Source organism: Sprattus sprattus, assembly GCF_963457725.1.
Source record: "Sprattus sprattus genome assembly, chromosome: 5".
In the NCBI taxonomy this organism is placed as follows: domain Eukaryota; kingdom Metazoa; phylum Chordata; class Actinopteri; order Clupeiformes; family Clupeidae; genus Sprattus; species Sprattus sprattus.
This window is the reverse complement of record NC_137924.1, coordinates 15,287,461-15,310,048: the sequence shown is the minus strand read 5'-3', so window position 1 is coordinate 15,310,048 and position 22,588 is coordinate 15,287,461. Positions and strand designations below refer to the sequence as shown.

Here is a 22,588-nt window from a genome sequence, read left to right as displayed (position 1 = left end):
TCACACAACACATGTCTGGTGGAGACAGAGAACACTTAAGCCCCCTATTTTACTGTGCTATAACACCGTTTATCAGCAACCGTACGATCACATGCAATTATACATATCATGACCTGCACAAACATCACAGCTATCACAGCAAGTAATCCCAGAATTCCATCCCCTCTATATACGATCTTGTAGATACCCTCAGTTCTGTATTGCGTAATAATAACAACAATAACAATAACAACAATAATAATAATAATATCCAGTTCTTACAAAATCATTGCTGCAAAGATATAACTGGTTTTCAAAGATGCTAGGCTATATGAAATGCAATGTGATAATTGATATGCACCAACATTCCCAGCGGTTTGTGACATTCTCTGAGTAAAGTTGTGTTGTTCAACAAACACCTGAAAGTACGTGTGCTGTTATGCCTTAAATTTTCACACTGTATTTCTCCTGAAAATGTCTCCCTTCATCCATCAAAACCTGCCAGCTGTGTGTATAATTGGTTATGCATGAGGATCATTCACTTTCTCTGTATCTGCAATAGTGTTTGCAAATTCATATCAATATTTCATTTGTCATAACACTTTTAATGAACTGATATACATGCATGGAGAAACATTATTCATAAACACATTTCCATGCTAGATCACATCCCCCTAAAAATGTATTCAATATGGGGCTCTTTTAATTATCAAATTCATGTATGCAGCGACTCATATGATTATCAGCACCCAGTCAATCCATCTTTTAATATATCCTGAATCAGCTCATTCCGCCCAGATGTCTGAAGGCTGTAGAAGGTAGGCTATTGATGACTGATGTTTAATTAGTTAGTAAATTACTGTGCTCAGCGACGCGAGGGAAAACTCTCACCTGCTGAACAACTATCATCTATCAATCAAACTTCACTTCACTCATTGGGTTTGCTGTGCCGGATGACAGGGAACGTCTCACAAATAGATGGGGGAAATTTCTCCTACGGCCGTCAGTCTGACTTTTTTCCCCCTTTATACTAAATGTAAACTTGAAGTAAGCGTAACAGTTTTTTGGAAAAAGCCAGTTAAATGGCTCTGATTGCCATTGTGAAAATCGATGTTTTGAGAAAGACAATGTCTCTGGGACTCTGTCATCACCTACATTTTCAACACAGCCTTGCTGTAAAATGCTCCAAGAAACAAGCATCGCTGCCTGCCAATTATTTAGCACTCTCTCTGTACACTAAGGGGAAAGAGGCAGTAGAGTACTACTGGGGTGAGAGTCTAGCAGAAGAGAATTGCATGCCATTCAAAAACATGAATATGGTGCATATATGATGTTGAATTGAGGGTAAAAGCTCAATAAATTAAGATGTGTGTGTTTGTGTGTGTGCGTATGTGTATGTGTCTTTATGTAAGTGTTTGTGTGTTTGTGTGTGCGAGCGTGTTTGCGTGCGTGCGCATGTGCATATGTGTGTTTATGTAAGTGTGTGCGTGGTCTTGCTGATGGGTACATGGGTATATGGACAAGCAGACATTTCATGAAAAATACAGAATATAAGAATACCACTGGCTACTCTATAACTTCCCTCTTACTAAAGGTTAATTCAGCCTTCCTGTCTACCCATCATTAAACTGCACTATGAATTTTGTGAGGAAAATTTCCCTTTTTTTTAAAAACTATACTTTAGAAATGTCAGACTTAAAGAAAGGGAAATCTAGTGGCTGAACTCAGCTCACAGTGGTTTCAGTTGTCCTCACTTAACATACCCCCTAGAGCTCGGCAAAAGATTATTTTTTTTCTCTACACGAAAACAAGGCATCTAGAGTGAACAAACATAGAGATAGACAGATGAATAATTAAAATGAAGGATGAAAGCTAGCATATGGACACCTTGTTTGTTTACCACCACCAGCCCCCCCACCCCATCCTGATGCTAAAAATCCTGAACACTTACAGAATAAATAAATATCGAATATTAATAAAAGCCTTGTTTCTTTTGAAATTGATAGCGATGTCTGCTGCTTTAGGAGCAGGCAGGCTCTCCGTCTGCCTATGGCAAAATAGTTTCTTGCATCACCATCTGCAAAACAGGGCAACATAACTGTATGTCCATAGTAGTTCCACAGTGTAAAAAACATCTAAATAAAAAGACACCCTTTTCTAAAATTAACATAATAATAATGGCCTGAATAGTATCCACCTTTTGCTAGATATCTACTTCACCATAAACCTATGTCTCACAGTCTCTTATGATCTTCGAAAATAAAAACCAGTCCAACTAAATTGGATGCCACAGCAGGAATTCAAATAAGCTAGTTTAAGCTGTTGTGTAGGCAGGATGGCTTCATAAGAGCAAAGGTCAATGTTAGACTGCTGTGTCCATGCTGCTGCATATTAGCATGCACTGGCCACTGTAGCGTGCTTGAATTGCCTTTCACTGGAACCCCAATGGAAGCTTGTGGTTAGGATAGAAATCACATAGAAGGAGCTGATGGGTCAAAGAGGTGGACAAAGCTGTTCTCTTTTCCTTCATAAATTAACACAATGCTTTTGTCTGGTACTAGAGAATCACTTGTGTACTTCAGTGATTTAGTCAAACAGAGTTTAAGACAATTCATTAATATACAAGTTAAAATAGTAACCAAAGTTTTTGAGTGTCTTTATATTAATCAGATTCAGATTAGAGTATATCAAATTGATTACTGCAACAGCATCCTGCCCATGCCTGAAAATTCATCTGAAAAGATGGATAGATAGATAAGATAGATAAGACACAAAATCTTACATCGTTAATGAAACATGTTACAGCCTGCACACTACCAGGAAGCAAGGCTAAATGCTACCAAGTGAATATTTATCTAGCTCCACGAATAATAAGTCACTATTACACACACACATAAACACACACACACACACACACACACACAGACACACACACACAGACACACACACACACAGAAACACACACACAACACACACACACACACACACACACACACACACACACACACACAAAGCGATCACTTCTCATTTTAGAGAAAAATATGCCGGAGAGCACAGATGGAACTGACCTTCCTGGACTGTCCTCCAGGTGTGATCAAGTCTGCTGCAGTGTAAAAGGCCCAAGACAAGAATGCACTAAAAGGTGACCACTAATTGGATCAGGGACCACCCATGCTGCTCTCAGAACCATCAGAAATGTTAGCTTCCACCCTCCCCAGGCTCTGCGGAGCACTATTCATAACTGGCCCGGAGAACCACAGGCAAATGGTCATGCGCGGCCAAACAGCAGGAGAGAAACAGTGGGCTCTAGCATTAAACATTGCAGGGAGGACAGGCAAGCCTTTTCATCCACACCTGCTTTGCTGCTAGGCTGGCGAGACCTGAAATTGAAAGCAGAAGGAAAGTGTCCGTCTTCCATTTACACCCTCCCATCGTGGATCCCACTGTCCGACCATCAGACGGACACACCATCTTAGAATAGAAATAAAATGCTCTGCTCGGCATTACACTCTCCTTAATGGGTTGGGCTGATGGATTCACTTTGGTAAATGTACATTTGCAATCCAGGAGAGCTTGTTAGCCTGTCCTCACTCGTAGAACAACACAGAGAGGCACACACTCCTGTCACCACAGTCCCTGCCCAGAATTAATCATTCATTAAAATGGTACATACTATATACACAGCTCATTACTGTAATTGAGATGATACTGAAGTTGTCACACACTTTTGGATTCAGTGTGGTTGATTGTCTCGCAGAAGATGGTAAAAATAAAACGGAATCAATGACCACTGTAAATAGAAACACAAGAGTGGGCATTTGGGGGGGAAAATGACTGTCTGAGGCATATCACCATTTAAGATAAATGATGTCTCTATCATCATCTTAAAGCTCCTCACTAAACTGCTGCAGTGGGATAATAGCCTCAGTCCTCAAGCAGCTCTTCACTTAATTTAGCACAGCAGTAAACAACAGCATCTCACATCATGGTACACAAATCAGCTAAACTGCATCCCTCTGCCAGGGAAAAAAGAAGAAGCCACCAGACTGGAATATGGGGCTACCGGGGGTTAAAGTGATCCAGTGATGGCAGTGTCAATAGCAGCCTTGACAACAGTGCCTCGCCATAATCCCTTTCTTGTCTCTCTATCAGGTTACCAAACAAAGCCATTCCAGGCGGTGGAGGTAGTTGTTATCTCCAGACCCATTAGAGGACTGGCTGATACTGCAAAACCATTTCTTTCAGTGACTTATTGGTGGGAACAGAAGATGAATGGAGTCACTCTGAGCTCCTCGGGATCAGGAGGGGATAGTCTTCTTCATCCACCTGTAAATAAGGGAAGCAGCCACCAGAAGCGAACTAAGATGCATTTTATACAGGCGCAGAGACCTGGGCAAACTAGTAGTGTGTGCTTCGCCAAAGAAAAAAAAAAAACTGTGTGCACTTACAGCACAAAGGTTCTGCACAGAAACTCATCAAAATGAACCTCAAATGGAGCATAGAATGAATACAGCGCAGTGCATAAATGAGCAGCACTATGCAATGCAAAGGATTACTATTCTTAGTGTTGATGTGCAGTGGCTTGTTAGGAGAAGAAGCCCTTAAAAAAGATACATCTGGAGACATGTCATGGGACGCCCAGAACATCATTTTTCGTGGCCACCTAAGCATGCACTGCAGACCCCTTATCACACATGACTTCACAAAAGAGTGGAGACAAAAGGCAGCCGCGTACTGTATGCCGAGCCAGGCACTGGAAATGGGATATATATTTATATGCCTTTTGTCTCCAGTGTACATACAGAGTAGAGTGTATATACAGATTTCACACTGCTGCTCTCTCATTTGGCTAGTACTGCAGGTACGGTTCCTGAGGCATTACAAACCCTGACACATGGCATTCTGGAAGTTACACTGTAATTTGGGGCAGATGGTGCCATTACAACACCAACAGTGTGATGTGAGTGTCTGCCACATTTGGAAAGACTCTGGGAGAACATAGCCATGGTTGCAATCAAAAGCATTGGTGGGAGGCATGTTTATCTAAATAAAACTATAATGTTGTGGCACAGTTGTGCAGCATTAGTACTTGGATGCAAAACAAAAACAATAGGATTTCACGGCATGATAAGAGGATGGGGTTGCCATCTCACATGGAAATATGATGGACAACGGCTGTAATAACCTATACAGCACATACAGTATGTCGGAAAATGCAGAAATATCTTTATTTAAGCCTCATTGTGAAGTTACTGTGATCTATTGCAAATAAAATGTCTTTAGTGTTTAATGTTTATTAGAATTTTGATAGGTACACATTTAGCAGATGCTGCAATCAAAAACAACAAAAAACTAAAATCACCATGTTTGTTTCCTGGGCATTAAACTCATGGTGTTGGTGCTGTTAGTACCCTTTTCTACCAGCTTCAGAAAGCACAATATTACAACAAGGTCGTGACAACATGGCCTTAACAACTCGTCACTACCACATCCCGCATAACACATTTCTCTCTAATGGCTCGAAGACATAATACACGCGTTGTATCATGTCCATCGAACGTCTAAATGTTACATTCAAAGGCTCTTTATGCATGAAATTGGTTGATTGCTGATAATGGGACTGGTATAGAAATATTTTACCTCAGGGGAATACAGTTGTCTCTGCTGCAATGTGACAGCATCATTTTTGCTTTTGAAGAGTCATCTTTTCTCAATGCAAGTCTTTAAAAGAGTACTTGAAAAGGGCTGGAAAAGGCACATAATGACAGACAACAACCTGGTTAGCTGAAGATGTTTTAGAGATGATGAGGGATGGAAGCTGCTGGTCTTTTCAAGCGGGACAAGTGACAATGTAATTCATACCTGTCAGCTGTAATGGACCCAATTATGATGGCACTTTCAGGTCATCAGGGTGATTAAAACAGAACCATATTTTCTCCTTGCAGTCTAGCCCCAACTCAAAGCACAGAGACAAATGAAAGCTACAAACAGCATGAGATACTCATCATCTCGTCTTCTGATTGACATGTTTTTTTCACATCCATTTGTGGGGGGGGGAAGACAAATGAAATCTGATTGAGAAACAATGCATATGTAAGGAAATGTGTCACCAGGACATCATTACATCCGTGCTTCACACCATAAAGCTTTAATGTTAGAGCAAAAACCCTATGCTTAACACATAACACACAGACAACAGACAAATACGATTTTGTCAATGTTTTTCACCACAATGGGCTCGTTGTCAAAATGTGTTAAAATAATCTGCACTTGATTGCAGATGTCTGTTGTTGTGTTATTAGTGTGCTTTCCCGAAGGGAAGCACAGTATTGTTGTTGTCAAGTTTTCTTTATTAGTGTGCTTGCCTTCGTTAAGGTGAGTTGAATGGCAGCATTTTCAGTATACTGACTGAAATTTTAATGGAAACTGATAGTGTTAGCCGTAGCAGCTAACATATAAATTAACGCTACGTTAACGTTGGAGACGCCATTTTCCTTAATTCAAGTTGTGAAGTAAACCTTTGAAGTAATTCATGAATTTAGTTGTGTGGATATAGTGAGCTAAGGCTTGTATTCCCACTACGGTAACGTTAGCTATCCTAGCTGTGTTAAGCAGAGCTATCCTAGCTGTGTTAAGCAGCTGTAACATCTGAGTACGGGAATAGAGGCTAACTAACACCACGTAACGGGAGTATCCACTGGCAGTTTCAGCTAGCCGTAACGGGGGATCATTTTCCTTAATTCAAGTTGTTAAGTAAACCTGTGAAGTAATTCATGAATTTAGTTGTGTGGATATAGTGAGCTAAGGCTTGTATTCCTACTACGGTAACGTGAGCTATCCTAGCTGTGCGGGGCTATGCAAAAGTTGCTTATACTGAAAGAATGGTTAACTTGTTGTGGCCGATAGCGTGAGTTAACATTAACCCGTGTCCTGGGAGTAATGATTCATGAGAGACCTTGAATCATTAGGTTAACTGAAAAACGTTTGAGGATGTACCTGGACACAGCGTAGCTGTTGTAGTGTGCTCAGTTTTCGAAAACTAGACTGAAACTAAGAAGGATAACTATGACTAAATGTGACTAAAACTAATATGCACTGAATCTAAAATAGCTGCTGAATCTAAAATAGCTGCCAAAATGAACACTGAGATGTATTCATTTTGGCAGCTATTTTAGATTCAGTCTTAAGACAAAAATGCATATTAGTTTTAGTCACATTTAGTCATAGTTATCCTTCTTAGTTTCAGAAGAGGTTTTTCACGGTTGCTAGCTCTAATCAGATGTACTATAGGCTTATAAGAGAAGACTAACTTTTTATGCCAACGAACACCAATAACTAGAACTAATTTGACAGACTATAAACCAATGTGATACACGTGCTCTCTAGCTATACAGTAAAAGTGTTGCTTACGTTAGATACTAGACCTACAGTCTAACTCTAACTGCATTAAGTCAAACAAGCTATATCTTACAATAAACTTTAAGTAAAGCTGGCTATGTAAGATACTACTAATAACAATTAATAAGAGGTCAACCAAAGCGTTGTATGAACAAATGCAGTAATTTGATCAATTTACCAGCTAAATTGCTTTGGAATAACTGAACATGAATGGGGTTAAACGTTGGAAAATACAATGTTTGTAACTATAGGTCGCAAATGAGTATGACATGCTTTGCTTCCGCGTAAAAAAAACCTGCTGTGCTCCTAAATTTCTTTGAAAAAGGTGAAGGTGAAGATGGAGTGTGAGAGAAAAAAACCTGCTGTGCTCCTAAATTTCTTTGAAAAAGGTGAAGCAGAGAGATGGAGTGTGAGAGAAAGTAGAGTGAGAGGGATAGAGAGAAAGAAGGAGAGAGAAAAAAAGTAGAGTATTTGCAGGGCTCTACGCTAAGGTTTTTCCCAAGGAGCACATGTGCTCCTAAATGAAAACATTTAGGAGCACATGTGCTCCTTGGGAAAAACCTTCTTCTTCTCCTTCTCCTTCTTTCTCTCTATCCCTCTCACTCTACTTTCTCTCACACTCCATCTCTCTGCTTCACCTTTTTTTCTCCTTCTTTCAATATTTTCCCTCTTCACTCTCTCTTTACTGTCTTTATCCAGAGCCACTCTTGTTCACTCTTTCCACTCTTCTTTCTTTCTTCCACTCTTCTTTCTTTTCTTCTTTCCTTCTTCCACTCTTCTTTACTTTCTTCACTCTTCTAGGAGACTAGGAGGGGAAGAGACTAATTCCAAGGCACTTGTTCTCTCTGTCATGGCCGCAACAGAGCAAGCACACTCTCGCAGTTCGTTCACGAAACGCATTCTAGTTTATTCTCCCCATTTTTCTTGCAGCTAACTACTCCTCGCCCGATTGAGATAGAGACGCCGTTCAAACACCGAAACGTCCGGCCCGATCCGGTGCAACCTGCTATGACTTTTCGTGGCGGTACTCCTTGCCACTCCTTTTTTATTCCTCTTTTTCCATCACCTTTTTTCTCCATAGACTTGCATGGCAGAACTTTGAGGCATTATGACATCATAATAGGCTCATTAAACTGGCTTGCACCTGTGATTCACTGACAACTCTCACTGACACCTGCGCACGGCTCCTCTTCTCTCTCTGTCCCTCTCCATTCAACTGTATAACTAGGAATATTAAGAGACACCTTCCATACCAGGGCTCTACTCACTCATGCATACTCACTCATGTTTACTCACTCGTGCATACTCACTCATGCATACTCACTCGTGCATACTCACTCATGCATACTTACTCATGCATACTCACTCATGTTTGCTCACTCATGCGTACTCACTCATGTTTACTCACTCATGCATACTCACTCATGTTTACTCACTCATGCATACTCACTCATGTTTACTCACTCATGCGTACTCACTCATGTTTACTCACTCATGCATACCCACTTATGTTTACTCACTCATGCATACTCACTCATGCATACTCACTCATGTTTACTCACTCGTGCATACTCACTCATGCATACTCACTCATGTTTACTCACTCATGCATACTCACTCATGTTAACTCACTCATGCATACTCACTCATGCACACTCACGCATGCATACTCACTCATGTTTACTCACTCATGCATACTCACTCATACATACTCACTCGTGCATACTCACTCATGCATACTAACTCATGCATACTCACTCATGTTTACTCACTCATGCATACTCACTCATGCATACTCATTTGTGCATGCTCATCCAGCAGGGAGAGCTGGAGAGCTGACACCTACCCCAATTCCAAGGCACTTGTTCTCTCGGTCATGGCCGCAACAGAGCAAGCACACTCTCGCAGTTCGTTCACGAAACGCATTCTAGTTGTTATTATTATGATGATTCCATGCCAACTGAGAGAGTTAAAATGATTGTTTATAAATGTTATAGAATAGATTTTTTTGGTCTAACATGGAATATTTGTGTTAGATCATTTTTGTTTGTTTATTGATTTGTTAATGTATGCAATAATACCACCTATTGTTGTTTATGACAGTTGTGAAGTTTATTTCATATAATCTGTACACTGTCTGCATATTGTCTGTATAATCTTTGTGTGTGGTCATATGGCTTTGAGAGCCACCAACAATCTGAGTCAAAGTCAACGTCTCAACATACTCGGCCAATACAGCTGATTCTGTTTTTCATTTGTATACAGCATACAAATGATCCGGTCAAGTATCGAACAATGTCAGCACCAATTACGGCACCAAAGCTCTTCCATGTGTGTCACCTTCAAAGGACTTAATGCTATTATTATTTAGACACTTAGAAATTTTGCCAAAAGGCACATACAAGCTCTTCGAAGGAATAGCCCAATCCCAAATGTGTCTCTTCTTTCCACAGTAATTAATTGATAAAAGTTAACTGCTTTAAGTTATTTGCTGCCTCAACAAGACATGCATTTTAAACACTTTCCCCAATCCCCCTTCAAAACCTGAGCATTCAATTGCCTCAGCAATTAGGTTTTGTCAATAGAAGAGGTAATGAACAAGCGCGGTCTTGCAGGAGAAAGTAAACCTAAAAGAACCTGTGAGTGGGGAGAAAGCAATTTGTACACATTTTAAAAAGTTGAAAGAGGTTGCTGCCGGGGATGATGTCCGGGGCAAGCTGATCTAAGCGAGGTAGCAACACGGCTTCCATGTCTCCTGGTCAGCAGGAGCTATCAGTTGTCATGAGCTTCAGACTACTGGAAGTGAGAACTGGGGAGATGACTGCACTCTCAGCAGGGTTTCAGCCGTCTCTCAGTGTCTCCAGAGGGAACCTGAGACTGGAATTCACAGATGCAACGCTCACACATGTGACAGGAATAATTAGGGGCTAATTGGGCATTTTGAGAGGAATATGCTCTCAGGAGTAGGGAGCAGTGAGGAACTGCTCGCAGGGGGACACTTTATCAGAGACTGAAACAAGGTATCAGATGGGTACTGTCTGCCTCAGTCTATTGTTAAGCATGGTTAAATTAATTATCCCTGAAATTGTGTACCATACTTATACTGAAAAGGGGCATACGACTTCAAACTATGAAGGACTACAGTTAGGCCTACATCCTATGATTAACAACGACATACTCAACACAGTTTAAAGCAATACTACAAGGCAGCTTTGCTGTACAGGGAAATATTGCTGAACAGTTTCCTGAATGCCTGCATGTCTCTGAAATAAGTGATTTTTTTCTTGAAAAGTCTTATAATCGATGATTATGTACCTTATTTAGGTTCAAGACAATGGCACTTCCTTTACAAATGGCACATTATTGTACAACTATATCCCATTGTCACTATCTTGTTCTTGCCATAACCTTAAAATAATTCTGGTCATGAGAGGTACAATGAGACAGAAAGAGAAATCCAGAGAGGGGGGGGGGGGGGGGGGGGGGGGGGAGTGCTACACAAAGAATGAAAAAGAGAAGAGAGAGAGAGAAATAGAGACAAAGAAAAAAAGAAAAAATACATTTATCACTGTGATGCGGAAGCATTATGAAAGCACCTCCATTGGGTGACAGAAAAAAGAATATTTCCACCACCTTACCAATCAAGCAGGTGAAGTGCAAGGCAAAGAAATCTCTCTAGGGATGAGCAGGTTGCTACTGTGTCTGACAACCCAACAGCGCTGAGAATTGAAAAGGGAATATCCTTTCTTTTGTCCAATCATTTGCAGCCACCAATGACACAGAGACTACCTCGGAGTCTACCATCTGTTTTTGTACCGCTTATGCTTGTCCTACGTAGTAATATGCTGTGTTTTCCATGTATTGTATTGTTACCATGACTTGTACACTGTAGCAATTATAAACTCACCCTGCTAGTTCTGCAAATGTGCACCTGACCCTTCTATTTATTCAACCAATTGCATTCTCTTTTAACAAGACGACCCAAGTAAGCCCCCACAGCTGAGCACACAAGCAAGCATTTCCTGAAGGTGTCTGTTTATTATTACATGCCTAGGTTCTCCCTCAGCTCATTGAAATGCAACCCCAGGAGCGCCTTATTTAGATTTCAACTGCCTACCATCTGAGAACGACATTCCCAGCTGGACTAAATACAAGCAGTGAAATTAAACCCCCTGTTTGTAAGATAAAATATGGATTTCTGAATGGCTGGGGCCGAATGCTTGTTCCGTAAACTTAGACGGGCATATCTCTAAATTCTCTGAGACCAGTATTGCGTGAGGCTACATTTCTAAATTCCCCCAAGTCCTCACCAAAGCTCCAGTATTACAAATAGATTGTTTTCTTGAATATTTACTGCAAGCAGACAAACAATCTGGGAACAAAAACGATTCCAATATTCTGACATTTACAAAGTCCTCATATGTTCGCCTCTGCGTAGCTCTCAAAGACTGCACTGCTCCCTGCCTCAGTTGCTCAGATCACTGGCGTCTCCCTGTCTGTGCCTGTGCCCTGATCTATTGGAATGCCTGACATTGTTGACGATAAGGCAGCAGTTTAATATTTATAGCATTACTCAACCGAATCAGTAGAATTGACTTGCCATGCCCGTCAAGACCAATGCTGTTCCCTCTTCTCACCAGTACACTCCTTCAGTCTCTGTCTAGGAGATAATATTGAGGAAATGAACCAGAAGAGATATTCTGGAAATAAATTAATCAATACCACAAGATCCAAGTGCCAATCTCAGCATTAGCCCTTGAAGGGATCTCTGGTGTAGGAGTGACGGATAAAAAAAGGTTTAAAAGCAATCAGCATCGCTACTCTGTCTGTCTCTCCCTCACCATTTCTCTCAGACTTGGGTCTATGTTCTTTATGTTACATGCCTTCAGGTTTATCATGTTTATTTGTATATGGTCTACTTGGGATCAACGTGTCATTTAATTATTATAGTTTAGTTGTACGTTTCCACTTGGGTTTTACCTTACATTCTTGCAACACTTAAGGTATACCTTTTATTGTATTAATAAACTGTTAATTTGTATAATTTCTTTTGTGACATGCCATTATATCTAAAAACTTGCTTATATGCTGCTTGGTAATATTGTTGGTCATTTAATAATTCAATGGAGTCATATTAATTGCAAATTTTTCTGCAGTATTTGCCACTCTAATGTTCTGAAACCGTGTTTTCCGATGTTGGTAACACTTTGGCTGCAATTACACAGTCACTGATAAACCCACTTTACGGAAGACACAGCGGGGGTGTAGATGGACGGTAAACTGTGTATGTTTGCATGCAACGTAGGCAACCCTGCAGCCCATTACCATACTGGTGGTATTGGACAGGACCCGGCAGCGGGGCTATGACATCTTCTCCTGCTGTGAGGGGGCCCTCCTGACGAGCCCTGGAGTTGCCCTCCGGCCATGTAATACCATGTTAATTACCACTCTGACAGGGAGATGGGAGGCTGAGGTGTGCCGGAGATGGTGCCTCGGCTGGGACCTAATCACAAGGGAACCAATTTGACTGGCAGTGCATCTGCGCCGGCGCCGAGTCTCATTGTTCATGACAGTATGGAAACATTACCACTAGGGTATTTGCTGCGGCGAAAGTTACTTCCTGACGAAAAAAAAAGATGTATTTTTAGCCTTGTGTATGTTTTTACTCCCACTTCAGTTTTGAGCCAGCACCTATCTACAGGCCAAGAGGAGTTATCAAACAGCCTTGATGGCAGTTTGTTAGGTTAAACGGCGCGTCTTGGTGTGCCGTTATTTTGCCATTATCTTGATTATCTATTCAATGGCATCAGGGAAGCCTCTGTGCGCTGCAGATGTCTGCTTCTCCCTGATCCCTAATGAGACTCATTCTTCTGAATGCCTCTACTCTCGAGTGGAGGGACTTGGCTGCAGATCATATAGAGAGCAAACTGAGGGTTTGCCAATGCCAGCACTAGGACCACAGTGCATGTCTGCCATGCTAAGTGGGACTGTTTTTGCTGAGCACTGCTCACTGGGAATTATGAGCTGCACAGATATTGGTAGCACAGGTTTCAGAGACCAAATGCGGGTGATTCATGCACAGGGATGCAGGAATGATGCCGGAAAGCTCAGACAGACAGTGGGAATCAGTGGAATTAGGTAAATGGGTGAGTGGGGAAATGAGCACACAAACCCACATACCAAGAGCCCCCAGGAGCTCTGGTTATATCCTCCCATCCTTCTTATTAGTCTTAATATTTCATTCTGTGCAGAGACTCGATTATGAAATTAAGAGGAGAATTTCTTCATGAAATGATTAGCATTCTGGAGCTGCTGAAGACCCCTTGCCTCTTTCATCACGATGTCCGTTGGAAATTCATCATTCATGACACCTCAAAAAATCACTACTTTGCATAAAGCTGACATACCACCCTTTCAGGACTTGAAAAGGGAGTTGAGAGACGGGAACCATTCTGGAATCCAACTCTCGGCTGAGGATATTCTCTCTGGGGGATACGTGAACTGACTGCTTGGAGATTCCTTGCTGGTAGGTCCGCTGAGATCGGGCGTCGGCTTTTATGACAACCTCAATCAGTTCCCACCCGACAGAGATAGCACCGCACTGGGGCGCGCAGAAGAATCTCGACTGCATGATCAATGCTGAGAACGCTTTGAAGGCTCACCTTCAGATTCTCTCAAGGTCGCTTTGATAACCGGCACACACAGATGACCATTACCACAACGAAGCTCACACATCAAAACAGAGATATTTGAAACAGAAAGGGAGGCAGAGAGGAGAGGTGAGGGTTGGGGTGCCGAATCGACTAAGGGGGGCTTTATCCCCCTCTTTTGGTCCCACTCCTCCCCCGTTGCTCAGGCACAGCAGCCAAAAAGCAAAGTGGTAAAAGGTGGTAAGGTGTTTGCTTCTTAGTGATGATGCAGAGAGCCTTTTAGACACTTTTTGTGCTGGATTAACACAACACATGTTAAAACTGTTTCAACTTGATGGCTTAATTGAATGATGAAAAGATATCAAGACAAATAATTACGACCTCATTCGCAAAGTTGACTTTTCAAATATTTAGAGATATATATACCGCCAGATATAGAGCTTCTTTATCAATATAAACCATATAAAGACTACCATTCAAAAGAGCTGCTGTATATATGCAAACGTTACAGGAAACACTTCATCACCATAACAGCTTGAATAGTTTTGTTTCCTGTGCTTCATGGATCAGTTATGGCAGTCCATGTCTGCTGTTGATTAGTGGCCAATGATTCATCATCATTGAGAACTAGCATTGTGCTCTAGCGGTAATTGCCCAGGAGATCTCATCAGTGGATGCACAACTGACCTACTGCACAAGAGTGACTGACATGTCTGAGATGGTCCAGGAACATCCAGTAAAAATACCCCAACAAAAATAGATGATCTTGAAAGCCAGAGAAAAATAGATATCCACATCTTCAGGGACCATGCTGTTGATTGACCGTACAGGGTGTAGTGAGTGTAGGTCTGGAGTGCTACCGCAACAAGGGCTTGAGATGAACCCTCTGTCCTTAATGAAACCCTTATTGATTTCTCATTCAGAGGAATCACTGCCTCTAAGCCTATTCTCTCAGTACGAGTTCCCACATTTAATTTGGATGTTATTTGTTTGGAGACTTTACCGCTAAAATCTCCAGAGAATCACAGGCAGATTTACCAACGTAGCACGAAAATCCCCCCCAAACCCCACCTCTAAACCCAACAGACACAGAAGAATGAAAGCATCACCAACAGCCAAAACAAGAAACCAGTGCCTCTTGTTTGGCTTGACCCTCAGCATCTTTAATTATTAAAAGCAAAGCTCTGTAAATCTTATGCACATTCGTGTATCTGCAAGAATGCGAGGAAAATTAGGGACGAGCTACACGGCTGTGACAATTCCATTAGGAGGACATGGGGTGAAGTTACTGGGTGAATTGTGCATTCAGCGCACAAGCTGCAATCTAAAATGAGCTTGGGGGAAGTCGCTGGCAGGAGCAGAGAATGATGGTGCCAGCTGAAATGCAAATTTAGGATTTTTTAATTTCAATTCATTTTTTTTTTGCACTCATCTGCTCAGCACAAGTTGTATGACTCTGAGAAACGCTATTGTTGTACACTGGCCAGGATGCCGTTAATCAGTCTCATATGATCGGCTTGGAATGCAGAAAATATGTCAGAAGGTCTAAAAACATGATAGAAAAGTAACTCTGTTTCAGTGGGAACATTTTACAACCTCTACATATTCTGAATTTGTGCCTGTTTGTGTTGAATCTATTTCATCCATAAACCAAATCAATAGCACTGTGTTTTGGACATAAAATGTTTTGCGTTGTACTGAGCTCACAAGGGCTCACTCCAAACTCAAGGGTGAAGCAGTACATTCTTCTGCAGTGGTAACTGTGCTGTCAAATTTCTGAACAAAAATACTGAAGCTACATGTCTGACAGAAGGTAAAAAAGTGAGAACTTTAGAAAAAAAAACACAAACCCAGAGGAATTGATGTTCATGAGCAGCCTCACTGCCAAAGAACAAGAGTGAAAGATGGACCTCTACAAAACTGTTTATAATTAAATTCTTCAAGCTACAGGAAATTGATATCTTTTAATTGGATGAATCACAATGTAAACCTTAACCTGGTTCCATGACTAAAACTGGCAACCTATTCATATAGGATAGGATTTAGCATTTTCTAAACACGTACATTGATTTACTATACTAAAAAAGAGCTCTTCAAATTATATGTAGTGAACATCCCCATCTGTTCATCCCTGGGGTCTGGTTTTGTATTGTGCGTTGAAATATCTACATACCCTGGCCTTTATGGATCTGATTTATTTTAAGAGCACACCTAACAGCAATAATAAAACTATTCTTTTCTTAAGGTGGCAGGAAAGCCGGAGGATCAATCTAAGGTTCTGCCCTGAGCAGGGTAATAAAATGGAGAGAGTCTTGACATATTTTCATGTCTATGATGCACTGAGATAGATGTGCCAGGGGGACTATATTTGATCAGCAAGATCAATAAAATACTGTAGCCTGTACACCAGAATTTATGCAGAGATCAGACCTCTGGAAAAAGAAAATGTTAATTTCGTTTATTTCATGAATCACTCGAATCCACAAATGTATGAAAAAGTGCAACACACGGTTTACGGCCTTGCCCTTGCAGAGGTGAACTAAAATGAGACTGAAGTCTACATGTTCCACAGATGGGTCATGTTGAGGTTGCTAGGGTTACTAAATCGAAGTAGGCCTAGATGCCTCATGGCATCTTGTATCAAAAAGCTCCTCAAACCACATTCCTTTGGCCTGAGGAGCAGCAGTGCCATGTATCTTTTGCAAACACCTTACTCATGCAGGCCCTACAGGATCTTGTGAACACACCTTACCCATGCAGGCCCTACAGGATCTTGTGCACACACCTTACCCATGCAGGCCCTACAGGATCTTGTGCACACACCTTACCCATGCAGGCCCTACAGGATCTTGTGCAAACACCTGACCCATGCAGGCCCTACAGGATCTTGCAGGTTTATTGTGACTGTCGCAGCTCAAAATGACTGAATTAGAGTTTGGAATCTAATTGTTGGAAACCGTGGAAGGCATATTTCTATCCCATCTGAGAAGAGGTGACAATAAGAGAAGAGGTGACAATAAGTCCAACCTACAAGTCTTCTTATTTTGTGTAATTTCCTCCAAATAAGTCCCTCACACACATTTTCACTGAAAGGGAAATCGGAAATAAGAGGGAACTGAGAGCGTTGACAGTTATGCATGCAAATTTTCAGGGTTACATCTGACAGTGCCTTTTTTGCTGATATCAATGTGTTTATGAATCTGGGTGTGAAAGCTATTGCCAGCTGTCACTCCCAGCGGGCGCTACCGGTTATCAGGTCATCAACATTGTAGATGCAACAGTGAAGTCACAACACTGAAAGCATGAATTCTACACAATTCACTGTTGAGAGTTATATGCAGCGCTTCAAAAATAACCTCCAGAGCAGTGATGAGCCGGCTGTGTGTGAGGCATCAGAGCAGCAGACGGTTTTGGTAGTCTAATGTGCAGCAGAGGTGTTTGGGGATGTGATCTCTCCTGGTCTTCTTTCTCATCCAGCATAGCTTGAAGTTAGGCAGAGACAAACTGCATAACACATTCCTGGCAACAAGAGCAGTAGCAATTCTATCCATACCCTCTAAGGTCCAACTGAGCACCTTAAGCAGAAACCAACAGCAAAGCCTCAGGTTGGTTTACCCCAACATGGAAATAAAGGGATAATAAAAGGGCATTTTAACACCAATTTCTGACAAAATGTTACATATATCCTAAATAGCCTGTTCGTTAAGCTTATACTTAAAGAAACTGTATCCATCTTCCTTTTAAACAAGCAATATGTTTTATAGGTGATGGGTAACATAATACAGTAGACGACAGTATTGCACATAGGCCATTAGGTTTATGGCCACTCCCCACCACTGGCGCATACTAATCCACATCTTAGGCCTGCTGGTAAGGTTCATAATTGACTGCAATAGGCCTACATGTCGTACTTTCATTAAAAACCCAAACCACATGACCCAACAAGTAAATAAATAAAACATAATATGGACATGAAAACACATTGTCCGTATGATTGAAATCAGAAAGAGGGCAGACCGATTGCAGAGTGGAGAGAGCACTTTCTTCATGGCACGGCACATTATTCTGCTCTTTGATTCTCCCAAGGCAGGAGGAAAAATGGCTCAAAAGTAGCTGTGTATTTTAAAGGTCTAATGAGACGGCTTTGTTTAAAGAGCTAAGCGATTGGCCCATTAGCCACTGCCTTGGGTGCTCCAGTCTGATCGCTGATGAAGGTCAAACCCAAACCCCAATACATATTCACACTCACAGACACGCAGTCACAGCACGGGCCACAGAGATACCCCATTACTGCCCAGCCAAGCACACAAGGCAAAGCACACCACCAAGTATCTGTTGACTGAAATGCTGTTGTACCGTCATGTATAACTAAGTTGTTTTAGGCCATGAATAACTAAGTTGTTTTAGGCCATGTAAAACCAAGTTGTTTAGTTGTTTTGTTATTGAATTTGGCCAAGGAGCTACCTAAATCCTAAGGTTTGATGCTTTGCGTACATCGTTGCGTTGTTTTCAAGGGGATTAACAATCTTCTCTATCAAGGAATCCTGTTGTAAGTGAAATCTAAAGAAACCCATTTTGATATTCAGCAGATCAAAACTGCTCGACGAGTTACTCAGTGTAGAAATCGAAAATGCCCGTTTTAACATTCAAGTACCAAGATCTGGTGGTAGAGAGTGATTTCCTATCCTGAGAGGCTCCACCTCGTATAAGCTGCCTTCTGCTCTGCAAGGGTGTCAAATCCTACGCGCCCGGTGTTCTGCTTAGATCCCTTTTGAACACACGCCCTTTCAAGTGAAATTAATCAATCTCTTTATCACATGGGCAGTATCATTACCCAACTGCAGAGAATGAAATGAAAGTAATAATCACACTGAGCCGAGGCTTTGTGTACTGAGAGGAAAGTTCTCATGCTGCGCTGGAAAAGGAGATAGGCAGGTGCACCTGCCATGGCTTTGACACAGTTACATTCAAAACCATAAATTAAATCCTTGGCTTTATCAGTGTTCTGAAACATATTGTCAGGGAGTGCTGGAGTAGGATGAAGATGTGGATACTGTTACAGTGGAGTACAGAGTGAATTTGTATGTCTGAGAATGGAGCTAAGACAACAGAATCCTCAAATGTATTTATTCAGACCACTGAGCGTTATACTAGTGGTGTGATTCTAAAAAAAAAACAAGAAAGACCGTTCTACAGTCAACTGTTGTTTTGTATCTTATATATATATATATATATATATATATACCCGTCTGGATATATATAACATCTACTAGCACAAGAAAACGTGCCAATGTGGTTTTCCACGCAATAAAAGTCTTAATCAACTTTCCCACACAACAACGTGCAGAATGCCATCCTACTATGAAATGTCTGAAACTCGTTCATTAATCCTCAGGAAGTCACAATGGCAGGTAATTACTTACTGTACCTTTGAGAACTGAGGACAGAGTACTATATATATCATTATATGTGATTACACTCTCTTCGGAGGCTCTTGTCACCAGCTGCCAGGAGATGGATAATCTTTCACCGAAAATATACCATTATGCTAACGTCCCTATATCCTCCCGTGGTCCCTTCATCAGTCTTGGTGGGGTTTTTTCACATCTGCTAAGAGAATACTAAATGAAAGCACAAGTGCTACTCAAGGGGGGATGGAATGTGAAAGTGAATACTGCGTGACCCTTTGGATGCCCGGGTAAAAAGGAATTGATTGCCATAGCCTACACCATCTTTTGACTGTGTGTGTGTGTGTGTGTGTGTGTGTGTGTGTGTGTGTGTGTGTGTGTGTTAGAGAGTGAGAGAGCGATTGAGAGGGGGAGAACTGGCTGAAATCAGACAAGTTCAATATGTTGTAACACTGATAAAAAGAAATGGTACAATAGCATAAATCTGAACCATCGCTAAAGAGAAAGACAACAAAATATCATGTAGTACTGTCAACACTATCTATAACAACAAGGTTGTGTAGTTTAAGGGCCGTCTATATAACATGTCCTCTGACAGATGAATACACAAAATGAAACCTATCGAAAAGAAAGAAGGCTTCTTTTCATTTCAGAGGCAGTAACTGTAATAAAAGATTTAGCAATTCTTACCTGTTTTCCAGGAATAGTGTTTATCCTTTGTAAACTCAAGGTCTGAATGCACTTGAACTGCAGTGAGAGAAACAAAGAGCAGTAGGTAGTTCCCAACACGCCATGTCCAACCAACGACACCAGTGTCATCTTTTAGAATCATAGTCCAGCCACTTGACTCTCTTTTCCTTTTCTTATTCCTAAAAGAAAGGGGAGAGATGGAGACAGTTTAGAGGAGACTAAACTCAAGCAGCGTGTCAATCACCGCTATGTGAGAAACTAACCCCTCTAGAGTCCATCCTCCAGTTCATGCCCTGTTAGTTTGCTTTTTCCCCTCCTCTTGAGACAAGCCCAAGCCATTGGCCATGAACAAATGGTCAGAGAAACTGGAGAACATCCACTGAGTTAAGGTTGAAGCACATGAGGCTACAGCATAAAAATCCATTCCATAATTTAGTTTTTTGAAATAACAGAAGGCGTTCACACATTTCTGTTAGTTGCTCAGTTCATTCGGTCTGTTCCTTTGTGCCACGACCCACACCCTGAGGGGGAAGAATTAAGTTTGTATTCAGACACTCTTCAAATTCTTGACTGCAAAGCAATGCATCAACACCAGCAGTAATGCGAAAATAATGAGACATATTTATAAACGACTGAGAGAGGTTAAGTGAGAAAGGTTTTAATATCAGCATGACACAAACATAACCTTCCCACAGTGGTGTACATGGAGCACTTTAAAATATATCCACTATATTTGACACACTCTCTCTCTCTCTCTCTGAGCATTAACATTGCACAATAAATTCACTGGATACAAGTTGTGACTCACATAATGATCACAATCTGGTGCTTTGCTGATTGAAATTGGTCTGCATTGCTATTGTATTTTCAGTTTGTACTTGTGTTGTGAATACCCAATGATTTTGCTCAGATCTGTGGGTAGCAGAATACCTGAAGGCCTCAGTATTGTAGAGGTTATATTCTTGTGCCATTGGTAAGCCCATGTTACCTGCACGTGAATTAAAATTTAGTTTTTTCTTTTCCCCCCTCTCGCTCAGTGAGTCCACACAATGCATTTGGTTAATCCGATTGTCTCTGGGTTGCTGAACAAAATATGTATATTGATGGATGAATAAATATTAAGCTTAACTATGTATTTGGAAGGTGGGATTATTTCTATGTGATTTCTCAGGAAAGCCCATGGCCTCCAATTGGTTTTCGGTTGATTTCATTCAGGAAAATTAGATTTTTATCTCATTGCTTTGGCAGTGTTTCACTGCGAGCTAAATCTGATTTGAGAGGGGAATGTGGAGAAAGATTGATGGAGAGAAGAGAGAAATGTGGAGTCAGAAATCAAGAAAGGCCAAGAAAATCACAACCAGGACAATGCTTACAGGGAAGAAAAATGGCAGTAAAACGCTTCCCTATATCTTCTCAGAATCTGGCATCAAATATGTTGCTATGCACGGGGCCAATTAGAGCACTACTGGCCATCTTACCAGCAAGCCATGAGGCTGCCTCATTTTACAGCTAATCCTTGCCCTCTCTGCAAGCAGCACAATAGTAATATTTTTAGGATGAGATTTTTAGGATGAGCATCCTTGCCAGCCAAATAGATATACTATTGACTGACTAGGAAATGCTCTTCCAATGGCTTTGGCTTACAGAGCCCTTATGCACGTTTATATTTATGTTGTAGATTTTTTTTAAAGGTTAGGTGCAGTTTATCAAATATTCCTGGAGTCAGTTAGTGTGAAAGAGCTTGCTGGAGTGATAGATTGTGGCCTATCTCTGTTGAACTGGCAGTTTCGAGGAGGTGGTAAATATAAACGATTCCTTCCTTCTTATGAGCAAAACACAATTTGTGTGCATGATGCTTCATGCTTGTGTGTGAGTCAGTTGATGTGTGTGTGTGTGTGTGTGTGTGTGTGTGTGTGTGTGTGTGTGTGCACCTCTATTTATATATACAGGATATATGTGACTTTGCATTTGTGTGTGTAGGGAGTGAGTGTGCGGTGTGTTAGTGTGTTTGTGCGTTTGTGAATATGTATGTTTTTAAGTCTATGTGTGCCTGTTGACAGCCACGAGCTCCTACCATCTTGAAATCTGACGTGTCAAAGTCTTAAGCTGCTTTTTAGAATAACTAGGTCAATCGTATATGACTGGTTGCAGGCACAGCGCAGCACAGTGCAGTTTGCACGGCTGAGCATTGGAGAGTGCCGCTGCATCAGGGCCAGAGGGCCATCTCATGACATTTGAGCTAAGATGTGACGGAACGCTCACTCCTCTCCTCTCTTCTCGGCCCAACCCTCTTGGTTCGCTTTCGTGAAAAGGCAGAGAGTGTTGATCATCTCCCAATCAGCACCCAGGGACAGAGGAAGGAGCAAACCCCCGGGGTAAACAGGTGGTCCCAATAATTAATGTTTGATTAGCTTCCCCCAAAGCGGCCACTACGGCAATGCAAGCACCTGATTCACCGCAGAT

General features: G+C 41.4%; 1 protein-coding gene across 1 annotated transcript in view; it reads right to left on the bottom strand.

Annotated features, from left to right (window-relative positions):
* Positions 1–20,270, bottom strand: part of thsd7ba (thrombospondin, type I, domain containing 7Ba) — a gene marked incomplete at its 3' end in the record, with an annotated part of 92,135 nt that extends 71,865 nt beyond the window's left edge. Inside the window, exon 1 of the mRNA XM_080838259.1 lies at positions 20,126–20,270. Coding sequence (XP_080694385.1) covers positions 20,126–20,267 — 142 coding nt within the window. The 5' untranslated portion in view covers positions 20,268–20,270. The remainder of the gene's footprint in view (positions 1–20,125) is intronic.
* Positions 20,271–22,588: the final 2,318 nt, after the last annotated feature.